The sequence below is a fragment of the Gobio gobio genome (genome assembly GCF_949357685.1).
Source record: "Gobio gobio genome assembly, chromosome: 15".
NCBI lineage: Eukaryota > Metazoa > Chordata > Actinopteri > Cypriniformes > Gobionidae > Gobio > Gobio gobio.
In genome coordinates this window covers 41,045,886-41,067,627 of record NC_137108.1, presented here as the reverse complement: position 1 = coordinate 41,067,627, position 21,742 = coordinate 41,045,886, and the positions used below count along the sequence as shown (strand labels likewise).

At 37.7% G+C, this 21,742-nt stretch overlaps 1 protein-coding gene across 1 annotated transcript; it reads left to right on the top strand.

The window, feature by feature from the left end:
* Positions 1-832: 832 nt before the first annotated feature.
* Positions 833-20,528, top strand: thbs3a (thrombospondin 3a). Its single transcript, XM_079837628.1, has 23 exons — positions 833-1,642; positions 2,708-2,914; positions 3,307-3,560; positions 5,358-5,460; positions 5,568-5,594; positions 5,690-5,772; positions 5,854-5,905; positions 7,305-7,453; positions 7,639-7,779; positions 9,413-9,484; positions 9,574-9,726; positions 10,534-10,644; positions 10,999-11,106; positions 11,796-11,955; positions 12,045-12,163; positions 14,410-14,462; positions 14,624-14,826; positions 14,908-15,086; positions 15,269-15,317; positions 15,395-15,591; positions 15,690-15,862; positions 19,623-19,762; positions 19,934-20,528. Exons 1-23 carry the CDS (start codon positions 1,567-1,569, stop codon positions 19,993-19,995), a joined length of 2,871 nt encoding a protein of 956 aa, XP_079693754.1. The 5' UTR covers positions 833-1,566; the 3' UTR covers positions 19,996-20,528.
* The last annotated feature ends 1,214 nt before the right edge of the window (positions 20,529-21,742 follow it).

Genomic DNA, 21,742 nt, shown 5'->3' with positions numbered 1-21,742 from the left:
AAACTCAGAGGTAATGAAAAATAAACATCACCCCAGGACAGACTGTCGAGACTGGACGCTAAAAGTGAACAGCCCTCATACTGCTCTGCTTAAAATGTCAACAGCCTTTTCTTTCTTTATGCCAATAAATTGTTTTTGCTTGCAGATTGGGGCAAAATCAAAAGCTGACACTGGAATTATGAGTTTGAGCATAGATGGCCAAAACCAGTGTTTGCATTTGTTCTTATCATTTTAAATAATTTATATATTGACACTAACAAAAATTGTAATTGTCACATTGTCACACAAATTGCAAATAATTACAATAGTTTACAAAGAATCGAGAAGTAACCCATTGATTAAACTTGCAATTTTATGTAGAAAGAAATAGTATTTTCTTGTAAAACGTACTACATTAATCTTTGTTTTATTTACAACTTTGACTTTTTTGTACAGTGTTTACAATGTTTATGTATCAAAGTACATTGGCTTTGCCATCTGTTACAATTAAAGGGATAGTTCACCCAAAAATGTCATAATTTACACATCCTCAAGTTGTTCCAAACCTCTGAGTTTCTTTCTTCTGCTGAACACAAAATATATTTTGATGTCCGTACCCAGACAGTTGATGGCACCCCTTGACGTCTATAGTATTTTTTTTTCCTACTATGGAAGTCAATGGGTGCCTTCAACTGTCTGGTTACCATTCTTCAAAATATCTTCTTTTATGTTCAGCAGGAGCAACTCATACAGGTCTGGAACAACTTGAAGATGGGTAACTATCCCTTTAAGGGAAAGCTTTTGTGTCTCTGCCCAACTGGCTTTTTAGTTTTTATTGCAGAATTGTTTTCTTGCATTTGAGCGATATGTGATGGCAGGGTGCGAATTGAGTAGCTAGTGGCTTCTGGGGGGAAAAAAATATTAAAGCCAAAAGGTGGCAGTGGGTCTGGGCAAGATACATCAACACGTTTTCAGTTACCAAAAAAGTCTACCTGAGTGAGTGACAGCATTTCACTTGACGCTAAACAGGCGCTCGAGAACGGAAGCCACGTACGTACGTCAAGCACATTATTATTTTTGTAGATTCTACATTTTTACATATTTATTATTTATTACTTTTAAATCTGTAGGATATTTTGCTTTCGCGAGAACCCTCAACATATTGACCTCCGAAAATTACCTATACCGAGTTGTGAAACTTTTTTATGGTTTCCCTGTTCTCCAGAATTAACCACACGTCCATGTGTGTCAATTTAAAAATAGTAAGGCTAAACCTCTAAGTTCCTCTATTTATGAACGCTGAACGCAACCTGTGTGAACAACGACCCCTGCCCTGAGTCTGCTCGTGCAATCAATCATGCGTGTGTGTGTTTTACAGCTAAATAATGTGTTGTATGATGATGAAGAGGGCGGATTCGGTTCTCAGATCAGCTCATTCTCTCTGTCTGTGAACGCAGCTCACTCTCTCTCACTCTCTCCTGCACAGCGCAGGCTTGTTCCAGTGGAAATATTTCGTATTTCAATGCATCGCTGACAGATCTGTTCTGGATATTTCCTGCATCATTTTTGCGTGTATATTTTGTAAACATGAAAGTGTGGGTCAGTCTCTTCGTGTTGATGTTCGCCCGGTCCGCAGACAGCGCACAGAAACAAGACGTGCCGGGTAATTATTCTAACTTTTTTTCTTCAGTTATACTTATCGATATATATTTTAAAGTCTTTAATCCGCATTCACTCAAAAAGTAAAACTTTTCTACCTGGTCCAGTTAAAACAACTGTGATAAGATATAGAACTCTGATAGAAAAAGAGTCAGTGGGCATGAGGAGATTTAGAGGAGACACGAGTGCAATTTCTCTCAGATAATATTGTAGGAAATTCATCATTTACTCACTCTCATATTCTGCCAAACCTGTATGACTTACTCTTTCCTATATGTAGGGCACAAAAGAAAAGAATTAGAATAATATGCAATGTATAATGAATGGAGCTAGAGCTTTCAAAAATGACGCAAAAGCATTATAAAAGTGATGATAACATGACTCGTTCATATGGGATTCGATTCAAAACGATTTGAGTCCGTTTTTTTCTTTCCAATGAATCATCTGACCCATTTCACAAACCCATTCTGAATGATTCATTCACAAATAGGTCTGCTTAGTGTGTTCAACTCTGAGCTGACTTTAGACTGACCGATTTTTACCTTTATAACCAGCCAAATAACAATTACGATGACCGATTCGTAAAAATAAATACCATGGATTAGGGCTACATCATATATTAAATAGAAAAAAAATATGTGTTATACATTACATTACAATTATATTTAATATTGCTTTTTACTTGACTTTATTTATGTGACCTTGAAGGAATCCAAAAGTAATCTGATTACACTACTTTCATATTGTGGCTAATTTGTAATGGAATACATTTTTTAAGTAAACCTCACAACTCTGTATAATATAAATTATGGAGAGAAAATATTTAAAAACAATATGAAAAAATTGATAAGATCAAATAAATAATGGACATTTTATTGGTCTTTTATTAGAGTTTGACAGCTGTGTTTACTATGATTTGTCATTGTATGACAAAATAGAGTTGCCTGAAGATTCTGCAAAAGTTCTTCTGTTTCATGGGGAAAAACAGTATACTGGGTAACTTGGAACAACTTGATGTTATTAATTGACTGTTCCTTTATTTCTCCCTGTCTCTGTTTCTCTCTCTCAGTGATTGACGTGTTGGGTTTGGAGGATGTGAAGCAGACTGTGGCCGCAGTGGAGAAGGTCTCATTAGCTCTAAAGACTCTCAGTGATATATATGTGATGTCTACGTTCCGTCTGCCTCCTAAACTGGGTGGAGTTTTGCTGGGTCTCTACAACAAGCAGGATAACAAGAAGTACCTGGAGATTGCCATCATGAGCAAGATTAACAAAGGTAGTGCAGACATGACCCTTTTTTATTGTTATTGTATCATATTCAACTTGCTTTTGCTCTGAAACAGCTTTCCTTTTCCACTGACATCACTGGCTGTTGTATAATGTTGACTAACAGCCAGATAGCAAGTTGCTTGTTTTTTCAACAAACTTACATTCAGATTTAGCTCCAATTTGGTATGGAATGCCCAATTTTCACCATCCAATCAAATTTTGAAGGATAAAACTTTTAACTACGGTACATAAAAGTAAAAGTCATATGGGAAATAAAAGTCCCACACTACATTTCTTTTTCATCTAATATCCTGTTTCACTCATATGCATTACAGAAACAAAATGGGTTGCGAATGTGTTATCTGCTCAGAACATCTCTAAAAGGTTTGTTTGTTTTAGTTCTGGTCCGGTATGTTCGTGAAGATGGGAAGCTGCACACAGTAAACCTGCAGAGCCCCAGTGTGGCAGACGGACGGCCTCAGTCTGTTATTCTACGAGTCGGTGGCCTTCGCAGAGAGTACCTGAACCTCGAGCTCTATGTCAACTGCCGTCTGGCTGACTCCGCCCAGCGGCTGCCCCCATTGGTTGCTTTGCCCAGAGACACCGAGCTGGTGGAGATTCGTAATGGCCACAAGGCATACGCTCGGATGCAGGTGAGATCCAACACAATATGACCTTGATCATATGATCTATTGCGTTCAAAAGTTTGGGGTCGTATGATATTAGAACGTTTTTGAAAGAAGTCTCTTATGCTTACCAAGGCTGCTTGAATTGGGGGGGGGGGTGTAAAATTAAATGTTTTCTATTTTAATATATTTTATTCCTGTAATGGAAAAGTGGAATTTTCAGCATCATTACTCCAGTCACATGATCCTTAAGAAATCATTCTAATATGCTGATTCAATGCTCAAGGAACATTTCTTAATATAATCAATGTTAAAAAAAATTCAGGATAGAAGCTAAAATATAAATATTTTGTAACAGTGTAAAAATCTTTACTTTTTAATTTTATGCTTCTTTGCTGAATAAATCTATTAATTTCTTTCTTTTTTCTTCTTTTTTTAAAAACCAATAAACCCCCGTTTTTGAACGGTAGTGTGTGTATTTCTACTGTAAAAATGTAAATTAATAATTAATCCAAAAAATTAAGTTACTAGTGCTGTCAATTCGATATATGTTTGAATGGGTTGCTCTCAGGAGCTCAGTGAATTCAAGAGTGGTACCGTGATAGGTTGCCACCTGTGAAATAAGTTAATTTGTGAAATTTCCTCACTACCAAATATTCCATGGTCAACTGTTAGTGGTATTATAACAAAGTGGAAGCAATTGGAACAACAGCAACTCAGCCATGGTAGGCCACGTAAAATCACAGAGCGGGGTCAGCGCATGCTGAGGGGCACAGTGCACAGAAGTCGCCAACTTTCTGCAGAGTCAATAGCTACAGACCTCCAAACTTTGTGTGGCCTTCAGATTAGCTCAAGAACAGTGCGTAGAGAGCTTCATGAAATAGGTTTCCATGACCGGGCAGCTGCATCCAAGCCTTACATCACTAAGTGCAATGCAAAGTGTGTAGTGCAGTGGTGTAAAGCACACCGCCACTAGACTCTAGAGCAGTGGAGACGTGTTCTCTGGAGTGACGAATCATGCTTCTCTGTCTGGCAATCTGATGGACTAGTCTGGGCTTGGCGTTTGTCAGGAGAACCGTACTTGCCTAACTCCATTGTGCCAAGTGTAAAGTTTGGTGGAGGGGGGTTATGGTGTGGGGTTGTGCATACCAAGACATTTTGGACAATTTCATGCTCCCAACTTTGTGGGAATATGGCCCCTTCCTGTTCCAACATGACTGCGCACCAGTGCACAAAGCAAGGTCCATAAAGACATGGATGAGCGAGTTTGGTGTGGAGGAACTTGACTGGCCTGCACAGAGTCCTGACCTCAACTCGATAGAACACCTTTGGGATGAATTAGAGCAGAGACTGCGAGCCAGGCCTTCTCATCCAACATCAGTGCCTGAGCCCACAAATGCGTTTCTAGACGAATGGTCAAAAATTCCCATAAACACAGTCCTAAACCTTGTGGAAAGCCTTCCCAAAAGAGTTGGAGCTGTTATAGCTGCAAAGGGTGGGCCAACTCCATATTAAACCCTACGGATTAAGAATAGTATTTCATTACAGTTCATGTGCATGTAAAGGCAGGCGTCCCAAAACTTTTGGCAATATAGTGTTTTTTTTTTTTCATATGATATGAACTATGCAGATTCTCAAAGAGTTCTCCTTTTCTGGATCACAGAATAAATAACAGCATTCAGGCTACACAAGAATGTTTTTGTTTTGTTTTTTAATAATGAGTTTTCATTGTTTGCATCCAAACTGGTATTATATCAAATACTATGATCAAACGATGAACGTACAGAAATCAGAGCTCTTGTAACTAACAGGTTTGTCTTCCAGGGCTCAGTGGAGTCCCTTAAACTGGCACTAGGTGGCACTGTTGCCCAGGCTGGAGCTCTCACCGACTGCCCTTTTCAGGGAGACGCCTCTTCATATAACATAGGTTAGCCAACATCAACACAAGACTGTACATGGGGCTTGAATATGTAGCTTTTTGATTCCTTGCGAAATCTTTGTCTGAAAGTTTTTTGTTTAAACTTTGTTTTTCAGTGAACGGTGAGGTTAATTCTATTCTAGGTGAGTTGACATCTCAGGACATTGGTGAAGTCACAATATGCAATTTGTTGGGTTTTATTTATTTAATTGGTAGATATTGCATTATTTTTGTACAGGTGACCACACTAAGGCTCTGATTGGCCAGTTGATCATCTTTAATCAGATTTTGGGAGAGCTGCGAGAGGACATCAGAGAACAGGTGTGTGAGTGAGTGTATACATGTGAGTGAATCTGCTCTGAACATGTTTGATTAACGTTGAAGTGTTTTCCTACTATTTAGGTGAAAGAAATGTCACTTGTCAGGAACGCTATTCTGGAGTGTCAGATGTGTGGTGAGTAGCAAACCAACCTGATAGAGCTTATGAGCTGCGTTCAGACCGCAGCATACGATCAGCAGTCCTGTTAGAAGCGCTACCTGTGCATAAAGTTCATACACAGTTGAGTTAAGAAAGAGAGTGATATAACCAGAACCACAGTTGACCACTAGATGTGTGCCACACTGTTGTACATACTGAATAATTCCTGACAACATCAGATTTATATCATTATTGTTATGTGATTGGAGGGTGAAGACACTACCGTTCAAAAGGTTGGGGTTGGTAAGATATTTTAAAACAGTAAATACAGTAATATTGTGAAATATTATTATGATTTAAAATTCTCTATTTTGATGTATTTTAAAATGTAATTTATTCCTGTGATTTTCCGCATCATTACTCCAGTCTTCAGCGTCACATGATCCTTCAGAAATCATTCTAATATGATGATTTGCTGCCTAAGAAACGTTTCTTATTAATATCAATGTTGAAAACAGTTGTGCTGCTTAATATTTTTGTGAAAACAGAGATACATTTTTTTAAGGATTCTTTGATAAATAGAAAGTTGAAAAGAACAGCATTTATTTGAAAGAGAAATCTTTTGTAAATCTTTTGGATTTACTGTCACTTTTGTTCACTTTAATGTATCCTTCCTGAATAAAAGCATTACTTTCTTCTTCTTTTTTTAATCTTACTTACACCAAACTTTTGAACAGTAGTATATATATATATATTTTCCCTGACACTATAAAGATTTTAATAAAAATAAAAAAATTGGTGTTTTGTGTGAAAATACATAATGGTATATCAGTGAAAAGGTAAATGTAATTTTTTTTGTCCACAAATTTGAGAGGATGACAGCAGCGGGATTGTTAAAAAATGGCAAATAGTTTAGAATGTGAAAAGTGAGAAGTGCAAGTAGCAGCGCTGACAAAATTATTGGAACTTATCTGCCATTTTGCAGGCAAATTAATAGTCCCTCCCAAAACCTGCCAGTATACAATGCAGAACACTCATACAATGTATACAATAATGCAATGCAATTGACTGCACCTTTCATTTCATGATTGAACCGGTAATGTCAGCTGTGATTTAAAAAAAAACTTTTTACTCATCACAGCCAAAAGACACCTTTACACAAAATTTGATTAAAAAACAATAATGAGGTCATGTGACACCAATGTTTGAAAAGTTTATCACTGCAAAATGCATACTGTTTCACATACTATACTTAATAATAGTAGGCAGCAAGCTAGTATTCCATTATGAATATATCCTAAAACTCTCCGCTGACAGGCAGGGCCATGCTCTTTCATTTGTGCATGTAGTTTTTGCATGATACTAGATTTCTTAAGCTCATTTTCAACTACACTTAAGATATCTGATTTTGATCATTTGTCTCTTTGGGTTGAAGGATTTCATGAGCCGCGTTCGCGCTGTCAGCCCAATCCTTGCTTTAAGGGCGTAGCCTGCATGGAGACGTTCGATTTCCCAGGATACAGCTGTGGCCCTTGTCCGGAGGGAATGAAAGGGAACGGCACACACTGTAAGGATATAGATGAGGTGGGTGAAGGCATTTAGAGCTGGTTTTATCCTAGAGTCTTGATCCAGAACTCATTGTGACTGTTTATGTTCATGTTCCAAGCGTCTCAAATAAATATTAGTTTATTCGAAAACCTTCATTTTTTAATCATAAAGCTGATTCATATTTAGCTCATTTGAATTATTAACATGTCTCTCTCCACCAGTGTGCAGAGGCTCAGCCATGTTACACACCAAGCGCATGTGTCAACACAGCAAAAGGTTTTACCTGTGAGCCCTGCCCACCCGGGCTATGGGGTCCACCTCTCTCTGGAGTCGGTGTGGAATATGCTAAGAGTCACCGCCAGGTACAGTGCATTTATTTAATCAAAGATACAGTAAAAACAGTAATATTGTGAAATATTATTGCAGGGTTGCTGCACATTAAAAAAAAATCAAATTTAAGACTTTTTAAGACCTGAAGAAATTCAAAGTAATACCGTACGCACATAAAGAAAAAACTTTGTATTATATGTATTTGTATTATTTGTAATATGAAAACAGTACTCAACTCAGTGTAGTATAAAAATAGTAAACGCATGACCACCCGTAACATCTTAAAATGTAACTGTGCTTAGTAAAGATTCAAACAATGCGTAATGTGACTGATCAAATGACATGTCAAATGACCATAGACTGTAAAAAAATATGGACGTAGTGTCCGTGCCGTCACCCATAGGATTCTGAAGAGCAGTTTTGAAGCGTAAAGTAGGGTCGAACTGGCTGTTGCCATCTTGGCACACATTGCACCCAGATAACTGAAAATGGGCAAAGAGGCAGGACGTGGGTGGAGCTGAGGTGACATGATGACTAACAGACAGCAGACAAACGACAATCCACATGTCACTCAAAATGGCCACGCCCTTAATTATGCAGAACTTTAAGGCTTTATATAATGTGTATAATGAAAAAATTCACCCCCCTCACAGTTGTCATGAAGGGCAAAATTAGATGTATAGATCAAAACCACAATTTGTACCAGGCTGTAAACATGTTTTTCTGCTGTAAAGTTGGGCATTTTAACATGGGGCTCAATGAGATTCTGCTCCCTTCTGGAGCCTGTCCCTAGCGGCCAGTCGATGAATTGCAGTTTAAGTCACTTCTGTATTGGCTTCAAGAGAGACTGAATGTCTGAAATAATACTTTTCAAAAACAAAAAGTACTGCAGCCTGCTTTGTTTACAGGGTTATTGGGGTAACGGCTGATTTCTGCTGTTTCATAAGCACCATCTACTGTCAGAGAGTGAATGTGCATTTTCATTCAGTGCGTCTCCTTCACTTGTTCCACCATGCTGTGTAAAAAAGTTTAAAAAAAGACGTACATAACAGTCAAGTTGCAAACCCAAGTTCAGACTTTTAATACTTTTTAATGCCGGAAATGTGGGAAAACTACAATACATTTATTTAAAATAAATGTTTTCTACTTGAATATATTTTAAAATGTGAGTTATTCCTGTGATGCAAATCTGAATTTTCAGTAGCCATAACTCCAGTCTCCACATGATCCTTCAGAAATCATTCTAATATTCTAATATGTGATGCAGTATCGTTTTTTGATCAATAAAAAAGTTCAGAACAGCATTTATTTGAATTATAAATATTTTGTAACATTAGAAATGTCTTTACTGTCACTTTTGATCAATATAATAATACATCCTTGCTGAAATTTCTATTGACCTCAAACTTTTGAAAGATAGTCTGTATAATTGATTATTTTGGCTACATATTTAACAGGATGAAAGCAGTGGAAGTGTCAAAAATGTTTAGAATAAAGGGTAATTTTGGCTCATTTGAATGTCAGTATGGAATATGCTAAAAGTCAGCTGCAGGTACAGTGAACTTAAAATGTATTTACACTTAAAAATGCCCGAATGTCATTGCATCAGATATCAAAGCAAGATAAACTTAGAACAAATATCTTTTTTACATGAATTTATTTCAGGAATGCTCTGACCTTGACGAATGTCTTGATTTGAACGCCTGCACACCCAACTCCGTCTGCGTCAACACCATTGTGAGTATGAGACATTAAAACTCCCAGATTTCGCTGAAATCACACACAGTGTATTCTAATGTATTTTAAACCACTTTCCCTTCTCTCAGGGATCATATAGATGTGGTCAATGCAAAGTTGGATATGTTGGGAATCAGACAGCTGGATGTTTCCCTCGGAATTCGTGCGCTTCGCTCAGTTTCAACCCCTGTGACACTAACGCTCACTGCATCATTCAGCGGAACGGCGAAGTCACCTGTGCTGTATGTGTACACTCCAGTTACCACTTCCTAACCTGGTGCAATGCAGTATGATTTGAAAGACAAGCAATTCACATCCAAACAGAAAATATTTTAAACTTAAAGTCGGCATGAAATGGAAATTGACAATTTTATTTTATGATCCTATACTATTTATTTATGATCCCTTATGTTATTTTAGGATCCTATTGTGAATGGCAGTTTTCTGTTGATCTTTTAATTTTAATCAAAATAGAATTTTAAAGCTACACTGTGTAACTTTTTTAGTTTATTCTTAGCTAAAAACACGTAGTTCTTTAAAAAATATATGTGCTCATTAATGTATATTTACTTCTTTCAAGTAATAAAGTATTCTCGTAAGTTTATAATATGCCATTGAAAATACATACGGGTGAGGGGTTCAAATGCAGGTCGCCATGTTGCCCCTCCATCTTGAAAGTACATTAGGGACATACCCGTAAATTCAAGCTTCGCCTTTCACGTTTTAACACTCGATGGCACCGTGTCGAATGTGGATGAGGTCGCCATGTTAATCTTGGACTAAATCGGCCACCGTAGGAGTTCAGACGAAATCGGAATTGAGAGGAACAGAAACTAATATTCACTGGATGGTCATATACCTTTTCACCACTAGATGGGGGGAAATATCACACAGTGTAGCTTTAATCAATGTCTTGTCACTCATCACTTTAGCTGGTTAGGACCAAAACTTAGATTTACATGTATCATGTTGTATCTTTATTGCATCATACATTTCTAAGTTTGGTCTATGTCTAAGTTTTCTGATAAACTTCTCTATGATTCTCTTAGTGTAATGTTGGATGGGCTGGTAATGGTCACACTTGTGGGATGGACACAGATATTGACGGTTATCCGGACCGCTCCTTGCCCTGCATGGACAACAACAAGCACTGCAAACAGGTCTGAATCTCGTATTATTTTACCCACAATCCTTCTCCCTGCACACACTGATGCTGTATCAACATTCACTGAATTGATGTGATTCTTTATAAGTATTAGGAAATAATATTGTTCTATTTATTTCGGATGCTTTATAGACTTGATTCTTGATGTCTTGTACCTTTCAAGTAAATTAAGCTATTCATCCTAGATGAGGCAATGTTTTCGGGTTTGTTTGGACTTTATGATAGATTCACCGTAGCTTGCAGTCCCGGAACTTTTCCCATGAACTCTTTTAGATTTAGTATGTCTGAAAGCAGGATTTTAAGTGTTATGCTAGGGTTTTAGATTTTCACTTTTTTCTGTGTTTTTCAGGACAACTGCGTCTACACACCTAACTCCGGTCAGGAGGATGCAGATAACGATGGGATTGGAGACCAGTGTGATGAGGATGCCGACGGAGACGGAATAAAGAACGTAGAGGTGTGTTTGTGTCCCATCCGACCAGTGTTGTTATTAACTAAAACTTACTAAAATAATTAGTATGCTATTTTTAAAAGTTCCTCATTGTGTTTTGGAGGTCTTCTACAATAGGTTTACATGCATCCAAGGTAAAAGAAAATCCCACATTTTCTCATAATAGAGTGGTGCAGGTATGATGTCACTTTGTAGGCCAAACGGCAGTTAGCATCACAATGGTTCCCTTGAGAAAAACCCAATGGGATTTTCCCATTGGCTTTTTGGATTATGGCAAAAAAAACAAGCTCTGTGATAAACAAAGGTTTATGATACTTTTTGTCTTACACGTTTTACAGATTAATCAAGTTCAAAACGTAGTTTAATCACAAATAATCTCAAGGCATGCATACAGCACAATACAATGGTGACCGGACAAATAGTGCCGGAGAATGGACAACTTAAATGGTGAACACTAACGAGATGATTAAACAAACACAGCTGAACTAAATTAACTCATAATGACGGTAACCAGGGAGACCAACGAGTGGAAGGAAACGGAACAAAGAACCATGTGACATGAAAACAAACTGAAAGTCCACAAACAAAACTAAACAGAATGGTGACAAATATACAGTTTGTACAGTATACAAATCATTATCTATGGGAAGTTCTCATAAAACATGGAAACCAGTATGTGTGTGTGTGTGTTTTAGGATAACTGTCGGTTGGTGTCCAATAAAGATCAGCAGAACTCTGACACCGATTCATTCGGTGACGCGTGCGATAACTGTCCCACCGTTCCCAACATCGACCAGAAAGATACTGACAGTAACGGAGAGGGAGACGCATGCGATGAAGACATTGATGGAGATGGTAAATACTGTTCAGCTTGAGGAGTTGCTCCACTTTGTGCCCCTACAACATCACCCTTTGTGGATGTGATGTGTGTGGATGTTTTGCAGGAATCCAGAATGTGCTGGATAACTGTCCCAAAGTGCCGAACCCAATGCAAACAGACCGGGACAGAGATGGAGTGGGTGATGCATGTGACAGCTGTCCTGAGATCAGCAACCCCATGCAGGTACTGCCTCGCATCTTACTTTATATCAAACTTTAAACTTTCATTATATGTTGATACAGTCAAAAAGAAGTTAATCCAAAAATGTAAGTTATATTCTCACCCTCATGTCATTCCCAATTTACGTGACTTTCTTCTGTGGAAAATAAAAAAAGGACATATTTAAAGCCCATATTTGATTTGAGAGCTACAAAGCTGTCGTATATTCTCAGAAGGCTTTTATGATGAGGCTTTATGGTGTTTTGTCATTTTGAAGCTTGAAGGCTTTGACCAGTGCAAGTTTCTCTTATTTGTTTTTCACCAAAAAAAGTCATACAGGTTTGGAACCATGGTTATTTTAGTATTATTTATATACTATGATACTTTTTATGAATATTTTGAATGAACTTTTATTTTATTTTTTCAGTTAATTTTAATTTTCATATTACTATTTAGCTTTAATTAATTAATTCATTTTTACATTTTTAATTCTAGTGCAATTTTAATCAATTCATTTTAATTTTAGTCATTTTAATTCAAAAAATGTTAATTTAGTTTTCCATTTATATTTTATTTCGTTTCAGCCTGATTTTAAGTAACGTAAATATTTGTAAAAATTTTTGTTTTGATTAACGCTAATAATCCTATTTGGAATGACGTGAGTAAATGATGACAGAATTTTCATTTTTGGGTTAAAAGGCTAGTTCACCCAAAAATGAAAATTAGCCCATGATTTACTCACCCTTAAGTCATCCTAGGTGTATATGACATTCTTCTTTCTGGCGAATAAAATCTGAGTTATATTGAAAAAGTCCTGGCTCTTCCAAGCTTTATAATGACAGTGACTGATGCGTTTGTGTTAAGTTGCGTTCACACTGAACACGAATAGAGCGTCTGGCGAGAGTGATTTCCATGTTAAGTCAATGGAAAGGCGCGTTGACGCACCTATGGACGCGATTCCGCCTCATTCACTTGAATGGCGTGAATTGAGTGTCTTGCGCGATACACGTGTTATGCGCGAGTGGTGCTTTTTGTGCATTCACGCGTTTGAAGCGAATTCGCGCCTGACACCCGAGTTGAAAAATCTGAACTTTGCCGTCAATTCACAGAGCGTTAACCAATCAGGAGCCTGCTTGCTGCTGTCACGTGGTAAAGTGACGTGATGAGAAACCCTGCATGATTTAAAAATAATACTATTGTGTCACAAAATGTAGTTTTAAGACTTTTTCAGGTGGGAATGTAGTTGTTTAAACCTCAAATATGTGGTTTATTTATAAAGAAAGCGCCTATTTAAAAAAAAAAAATCTTGTGTTTTGGAGTTGTGAGATCCAGGCGATCACCGGGCACTCAGCGCTCATTAAGTTTCATAACTTTATTTTTTAAGGATATTTAAATATACATGCTGTGAAGATAATGTAGGAGTTGCCTGGACCACATTTGTGTGGCTATTAATGTTTAATATATATTTTTAATGAAAATGAAAAGAGGCAGAGTGATGTTTTATGACATATTTCTCTATTTCGCTTCAAACGCTCGATTTATACACGCGTCCAATTCGCTGTGGACGCGCGAATGGATTCAAAATGTTCAAGCGTCCAACTAGATGCGGTAGACGTGATTTTGACGCTCTATTCGCGTTTGGTGTGAATGCAGCATTAGACAATTATCCATATTTAAAACTTTATAAAATAAAGTTCCAGCCGATCGCCTTCCGCGGAAAAGTGTTTAAATTGCCTCTCGCAATCCAAGATGCGTACGCGACGTCTGACGAACCTACCGGGTAACGAAAGCCTCTTGAACCGCAGAGGCACTTCTAACACTTTTTCCATAAATTGAATATGGAAGGTGATCGGCCGAAACTTTATAAAGTTTTAAATATGGATCTTTTTCTTACACAAACACATCGATTCGCTTCAGAGGTTCTTAACCTCCCGGAGCCATGTAGAGCACGTTATTTGACGGACAGATGCATTTTTTATGGACTTCACAAACAGAGCAACAGTCACTGCCATTATAAAGCTTGGATTAGCCTGGATTTTTGTAATATAACTCTGATTTTATTCGTCTGAAAGAAGAATGTCATATACACCTAGGGTGACTTGAGGGTGAGTAAATCATGGGCTAATTTTCATTTTTGGGTGAACTATCCCTTTAACAAATGATTTGCTAAATAACAGCTAGTTTTTGCTTTTGCAGCAAATGGTCTATTTTGTATACTTTTTCTCTCAAATTAAATGAATGAATAATAAACTCAGTTAATACTATTGCAGACAGATGTAGACAATGACTTAGTTGGGGATGTCTGTGACACCAACCAAGACACGTGAGTATGCGCACAACTCTGGTCAATTTAAATATATAAATCCCCAAAAAATTCACTCATTAACCTGTATATGGGAAGATTGCTGCCCTCTAAGCTTTGTTCAGACTGTCTGTCCAAATTCTTTGTGCATATCCATAATGTTGAATGTTGTGTGTTTTCAGGGATGGTGATGGACACCAGGACACTCGAGATAACTGCCCCGACATTCCAAACAGCTCTCAACTTGACTCGGATAATGACGGCATCGGAGACGACTGTGATGAAGACGACGATAACGACGGGATCCCAGACAATTACGCCATCAACGGCATGGGACCTGATAACTGCAGACTCATTTCCAACCCCAACCAGAAAGACTCGGACAGTAAGAGTCTTCATATCCACCGATGGTGAATCATTTTCCTGGTTAAAGACTCGCCTAATTCTTTTCTTTCTTGACGTTTAGGTAACGGAGTCGGTGACGTATGCGAGAATGACTTTGACAATGATGCGGTACTGGATACGATTGACGTGTGCCCAGAAAGTGCTGAAGTCACACTCACAGATTTCAGAGCCTATCAGACGGTCATTCTAGACCCGGAGGGCGACGCTCAGATCGACCCGAACTGGGTGGTGCTTAATCAGGTAGAGCATCATGGGAATCCTGTTGATCTCAAGTTTATCATGTTGCCGTACTTTTCTTTTTCCAGAGATTTAACTTTCTCTTTTTTTTCCTATGATGTCATGGATATTATTTAAAGATGAAGTCTGTCTTTTTATGTACTTTGCTAAGCGCTTGTATTAATACAGATGAATTTGGTTTTCAGGGTATGGAGATTGTGCAAACCATGAACAGCGACCCGGGCTTGGCAATGGGTGAGTCCGGTTTCAGATTTCAAGAGCTAAATGCCCAGCAGACACTCAAACTTAAATTGTAAATCACTTCTCCGCAGGTTACACAGCGTTTAACGGTGTGGACTTTGAGGGAACTTTTCATGTTAACACGGTGACTGACGACGACTATGCCGGCTTCATCTTCGGCTATCAGGATTCGTCTAGTTTCTATGTGGTGATGTGGAAGCAGACCGAACAGACCTACTGGCAGTCAGTCCCATTCAGGGCCATGGCTGAACCGGGTCTGCAGCTCAAGGTGCAAATGTTGCTTAATTGCGTAGTTTCATTGAAATATATTGGCTTGCTAATGTCCATATGACCTCTTGAGGAGTAAGACCTCTTGTGTTTGTGTAGGCAGTGAAGTCTCGTACAGGCCCCGGTGAATTTCTTCGTAACGCTCTGTGGCACACGGGGGATACGGATGGAGAGGTGAAACTGCTGTGGAAAGACCCACGTAATGTCGGCTGGCAAGATAAAACCTCGTACCGGTGGCAGCTCAGCCACCGACCACAGGTCGGCTACATCAGGTGAGATCTCCTACAATTGTGCAGCAGCACAATATACACTACTGTTCAAAAGTTTGCTGTTAGTTAGATTTATTTATTATTTTTTCAAGAAATTAATACTTTTATTCAGCATGGATGTATTAAATTGATCAAACGTTGCAATAAAGACACGTGTTACAAAATATTTCTATTTCAAATAAATTATTTTTAAATCAAAGAATTCTAAAACAATGTGTCACAGTTTCCACAAACTTAAGCAGCACAACTGTTTTCAATATTGATACTAATAAGAAATGTTTCTTGATCAGCAAATCAGCTTATTAGAATGATCATGTGACATTGAAGACTGGAGAAATGATGCTGAAAATTCAGGAATAAATTATATTTTAAAACATATTCAAATAAAAAAAACAGGTTTTTAAAGTTGTAATCAGGGTAATTATAGTTAACTAAACAAAACCATAAAAAATCTTGTTTCTTGAAATTAAATAAACATTAACTGCAATAAAATGTAATATAAAAATATTACAAATATTGAATTCAGCTTAACTTTATGTACAAAAATGATTCAGACTAAAAGTGAATTAAAACTTAATATAAACAAACAAAAAAAAAACTATAAAGACAGTAATAAAAGTAAAAGTAATAAAAATGACAAAAAATTACTAAAACGAACTAAAATTAACTAAACAAAACTATGTTAGTATCTCAATGTTACTAAAATAACACTGGTTGTAGTAATATTTCACAATATTACTGTATTTTCGATCAAATAAATGCAGCTTTGGTGAGCATATCAGCATAAGAGACTTCTTTCAAAAACTTTTGAATGGTAATATACATTACTATAAACATGTTTTTTCAAAGTGAGTAGCGAATTGAAAAATTGACTGCATGCCAAAAATGTTTTTGTTAAATTTTAAATATGTATTTGTATATTCCTTGCATATTCCTTTATTAAGAGTAATATTAGAGGACATCTGTCCCTGCTGAAACAACTTTTTTGTCTGTCCGATTGTGGGCCACATTTGCTGTCACAAGAGGGCGCAATACCAGATTGGGTCATTGACGGCACTGGTGAGAGCGGCAGTTGGTAAAAGCTTGTGCTGATATACTTGGGGGGGGGCTATGACTAGTTATCCTTAAAATTTCTTCACAATTGCCCCCTCCTCTTGCCCCGCTCACACCCCTGAGACTCTGCTGAGTGGTTGGGCCCCCTGGCCGCCCATTGTTGTGGTTGCCATGCCAATGAAATCCTTGGCAAGAATTTTCTTGGTGCCTGTTCATATGCAGATCCAACGGAAACTACTGTAGTGGACGGGCCGTTGAAAGAAAGCGAGAGAACGGACCGCAGAGGACAGTTAAACATGTATTGTGTATGATTTCCTGTACTGAGTAATTTCTTGGCATTGTGTTGTAAATCATATGCTCTTTGCCAAAGAAACAACGCATAAACTCCAGCAAATGTTTTTTTAATAATGTCATAACAGAAATTGCCTAAGATAAATTCTCATTTCATTGTTAAACCGTTCTGAAGCTTTTAAACTTTGAGTCTTCATGATTATTAAACTCTTCAGAACATTCCCAAAATTCTAGTATGCATAAATACCTACAGGAAGAGAGAGAACTGTGTGGAGCTTAGTGTGTGTGTGTGTGTGTGTGTACATACACGTGTATGCACATTTGTGTGAGACAATGTGTAGCTGAGGCTTTGTAAGGCCCTTTTCAAACACACACACATAAACACACCTGCTTTGTATTCAGTGAGAGGAGTGAATAGAGCACTTGGACTTCGGTACGCACACACACTCACGCTGGATTGTGCTGCAACCGCGCTCTGCTCATACATAATGCAATTTAAGTCCGGCCTGCTGCTAAATCAAATCAGATCTCATTTATTATCAGGTAATTAGAGGTCGAGCAGGTGGAGTTTAGTAGTGGCCTGTAGCATAAAACAGCTCTCGGCTTCATTCAGATCAAATATTCTAGAACAGCGGTTCTCAAAATTGGGTAAGCAATGCTAAATGCAAATAATAAAATGCTAAATAAATGGGGTTTTAAGTGGGAGGGCAAAATGTTTATTTTGTTGTGGATGGAAAAGTTTGCGCATCCAATAAGACTACAGACCCACCTAACCCTAAGACTAAAGTACTTTGGTACAAATTAATTTGTTACTTGGTCATATTACTTTGAATAATACTTAGAAAATCTAAATATTTTGTAATATTTTATCAATTTTAATAATTACATTTATATTTAATATATATTTTGAATACATTAGATATAATGATAGTATTAATATATACAATATCTAATGTATTCAATATGTAATGCTATTATTATATCTAATATATATATATATATATATATATACATATATATGTAATTTAATGTTTTATAATTATATTATTTAATATATATTTTGCAACATATAATATGGTATGTTATCTATCTCTCTCTCTCTCTCTCTCTCTCTCTCTCTCTCTATATATATATATATATATATATATATATATATATATATATTAGATATAATATTAGTATTATATATTGTATTATATTTTTAAATGTATTTTATTAAACATTATTTCAAATGTATTAACAAACTTACATTCATATTATATCCAATGTATTAACTCATTTACATTTACAAAGATATACACCGATCAGGCAAAACATTATGACCACTGACAGGTGAAGTGAATAACACTGATTGTCTTCATCATCGCACCTGTTAGTGAGTGGGATATATTAGGCAGCAAGTGAACATTTTGTCCTCGAAGTTGATGTGTTAGAAGCAGGAAAAATGGGAAAGCGTAAGGATTTGAGCGAGTTTGACAAGGGCCAAATCAGAGGGGCTGGGTCAGAGCATCTCCAAAACTGCAGCTCTTGTGGGGTGTTCCGGGTCTGCAGTGGTCAGTATCTATCAAAAGTGGTCAAAGGAAGGAACAGTGGTGGACCGGTGACAGGGTCATGGGCGGCAAAGGCTCATTGATGCACGTGGGGAGAGAAGGCTGGCCCCGATCAAACAGTGGTCCGATCAAACAGACGAGCTACAAATTGCTCAAGAAGTTAATGCTGGTTCTGATTGAAAGGTGTCAGAATACACAGTGCATCACAGTTTGTTGCGTATGGAGCTGCATAGGCGCAGACCAGTCAGGGTGCCCATGCTGACCCCGTCCACCGCCGAAAGCGCCAACAGTGGGCATGTGACCATCATAACTGGACCACGGAGCAATGGAAGAAGGTGGACTGGTCTGATGGATGACATTTTCTTTTGCATCACTTGGATGGCCGGGTGCATGTGCGTCGCTTTCCTGGGGAACACATGGCAACAGGATGCACTGTGGGAAGAAGGCAAGCCGGCAGAGGCAGTGTGATGCTTTGGGCAGTGTCTTCTAGGAAACCTTGGATACCACAGCACACCTTCAGGGGTCTAGTGGAGTCCATGTCTCGACGGGTCAGTTGCTGCAGTTTTGATGTTTTGGCAACAAAAGGGGGACCAACACAATGTTATTATGTTATAATGTCATAAAGGTCATAATGTTATGCCTGATCGGTGTATATATATATTTATGAAATTTGTGGTGATATTATATTAATATTAATGAATTTCAGTCTTTGATCCTAAGGACATTTTTGCTCATGTTTGTATGATAAACAATTTTGCTGTTGTTTATTAAATCTGGATCCTGTAGTTGAGTCCCGCACTGTAGTGTTTTACAGTCACGTGTTAGAGGACTCTCATGCGTGTGTGTGTGTGTGCGCGCTCCTGTTGCAGGGTGAAGCTGTATGAAGGCACAGAGATGGTGGCTGACTCAAATGTTGTGATTGACACCTCCATGCGAGGGGGCCGCCTGGGCGTGTTCTGCTTCTCTCAAGAGAACATCATTTGGTCCAATCTGCGCTACCGCTGTAACGGTAAAGATTAATCCACTCTTTGATATTTAAATCATGATCCCCAAACCCTCAAATCCAACGCTCAAAGTCTTCAAGAAATCTGCAAATTCTGTGTAAAAGTTGTTTATTGACAAAACCCAGCATTACAGCAGAAGAATAAAACAATAAGCAGATTAAACATATATTTTCCAGATACTGTTCCAGAGGACTTCAGTTCACACCGTAAACAGGTTCTAATGCACATAAAGGTGTGAGAGGAGCGAGACGCCCTCCGTCTCTCTCTAGACCCCCTGAAACCCAGTGTGGGGCCACTGAGCTCCTGTGTAAGAGGGGCCAAACAACCAGGACAGATGAGAGATTTACCCAGCGTCTGTGTCACTCCGGTTGAGGAGACTGAATGAAAGGAGAGAAAAGACTTTTATTTTACCTTTTTTTTGCGTGTTGCGGAGCCGTATAATGTGAGTATGAGAGTGTGTACGTTTGAAAGGGTCCATTAGAGTGTGTATGCATTAACAATGTCTTGAAATAAAGGGAAATTATGTATTTTCTAGAACACAATAAATACCCGGCAGTTCTTTTGTTCTATGATAACAAGAGTCCATTTTAAAAATTGCAAAAGTGACAGTTTAATGTGTCAATCCCAATCCTCCTGTTCTATATTTCATTAATGATGAATAAGAGTTCAGCTCGCTTTCTACACTCAAGTATATTTAACATTAGTTCAAATAAAACCATCTCAGCCACTGTGGGGGAAATTTTTATATTATCCTTGAATGCTTCTTTAAGTAAAAAAATAATTATATATATATATATATATATATATATATATATATATATATATATATATATATATATATATATATATATATATATATATATATATATATATATATATATATATTAAACATTACATTTATTGCAAATTAAATCGTATATATTTTAATATATTTATGTATTATTTTATATATATATTTAATAATGTATTTTATATTAAAATTATTTTATATAAACTCAAAAGAAATCTAAATGCATTATGTTCATAATGCTTGTATACTCTTACTTTTTGTGCAGTATATAGTATGTATAATACATGAATTTAATGTAAGCATAAACACCGGAATTATCTAAAAGCACTTGTTTTATTGTGCAGTATACATCAGAGCACCCTGTGTAGAATACTGTATCCCACAATGCAATGCAAAACGAGTACACGGTATACAATGCATGCTGCACAACAGTCAGTAAGCAGTAAGCTAGTATTCCATTCCGAACATAGCCACTTATGGCAAATTCCAATCGGAAGTGAGCATCTCAGCATCCCTATGCCCTACGAAGGGCAGAACATGACCATAAATATTACATTACTTCCTTGAAGTGACTATTGCATGTTCCCTTCGCTAACAGACATGTGGAAGGGCCCTTAGCGAAGGGATTCGGTTGTTCATTTTCATTTGGAGCGCTTCTACAAATGGCGTCGCCTTCCCGAAGTGCCCTTCAAGGGTGCAGTTTGGAAATCGCCATGTGTCATATACTCACACTGGTGCTGAAGATACACCTGCAGTCTGACGCCGCCCTAGTGGACGAGAAGTTCATAAGCTGTTGTTGTGGCGGGAGATTCCAGCGGGGAGTCGCGTGTTCCTCGTGGTCAGGGAGGCCGGGACGAGTGCAATATTGGCGGGAGATTGAACAACAGTGCACAGCATCCCACACCTGCCAGACCCCAGGACTTCAAACACACTCTTGAAGGCTTCAGACTTCTTCTCCGCAGAACTACACAAATAACACAAATACATGTTTATTTACAATGTCTTGTATTGTAAATTGTTTTCTGCTTGTTTGAAAAACATGGTAAAAGTTTTATAAAAAGGACAATGCGGCATGTGGGTTTTGGAGAACCTGAGGCCCTAAAGCCAAACTTTGTATGATCTTTAATATCGTTATGTTTCCCACCAAAGTTTCCCACACACCCCTCTCAGTAATGTTCTTATTAACTTATATCAA

What these genes read in the sequence shown, in the direction of transcription:
- thbs3a (XM_079837628.1), top strand. Translation starts at nt 1,567, where the DNA reads ATGAAAGTGTGGGTCAGTCTCTTCGTGTTGATGTTCGCCCGGTCCGCA. An exon ending in ATGCTAAGAGTCACCGCCAG is followed by an intron (nt 7,780 to 9,412) that starts GTACAGTGCATT and finishes AATTTATTTCAG; the next exon opens with GAATGCTCTGACCTTGACGA. An exon ending in AACCGGGTCTGCAGCTCAAG is followed by an intron (nt 15,592 to 15,689) that starts GTGCAAATGTTG and finishes GTGTTTGTGTAG; the next exon opens with GCAGTGAAGTCTCGTACAGG.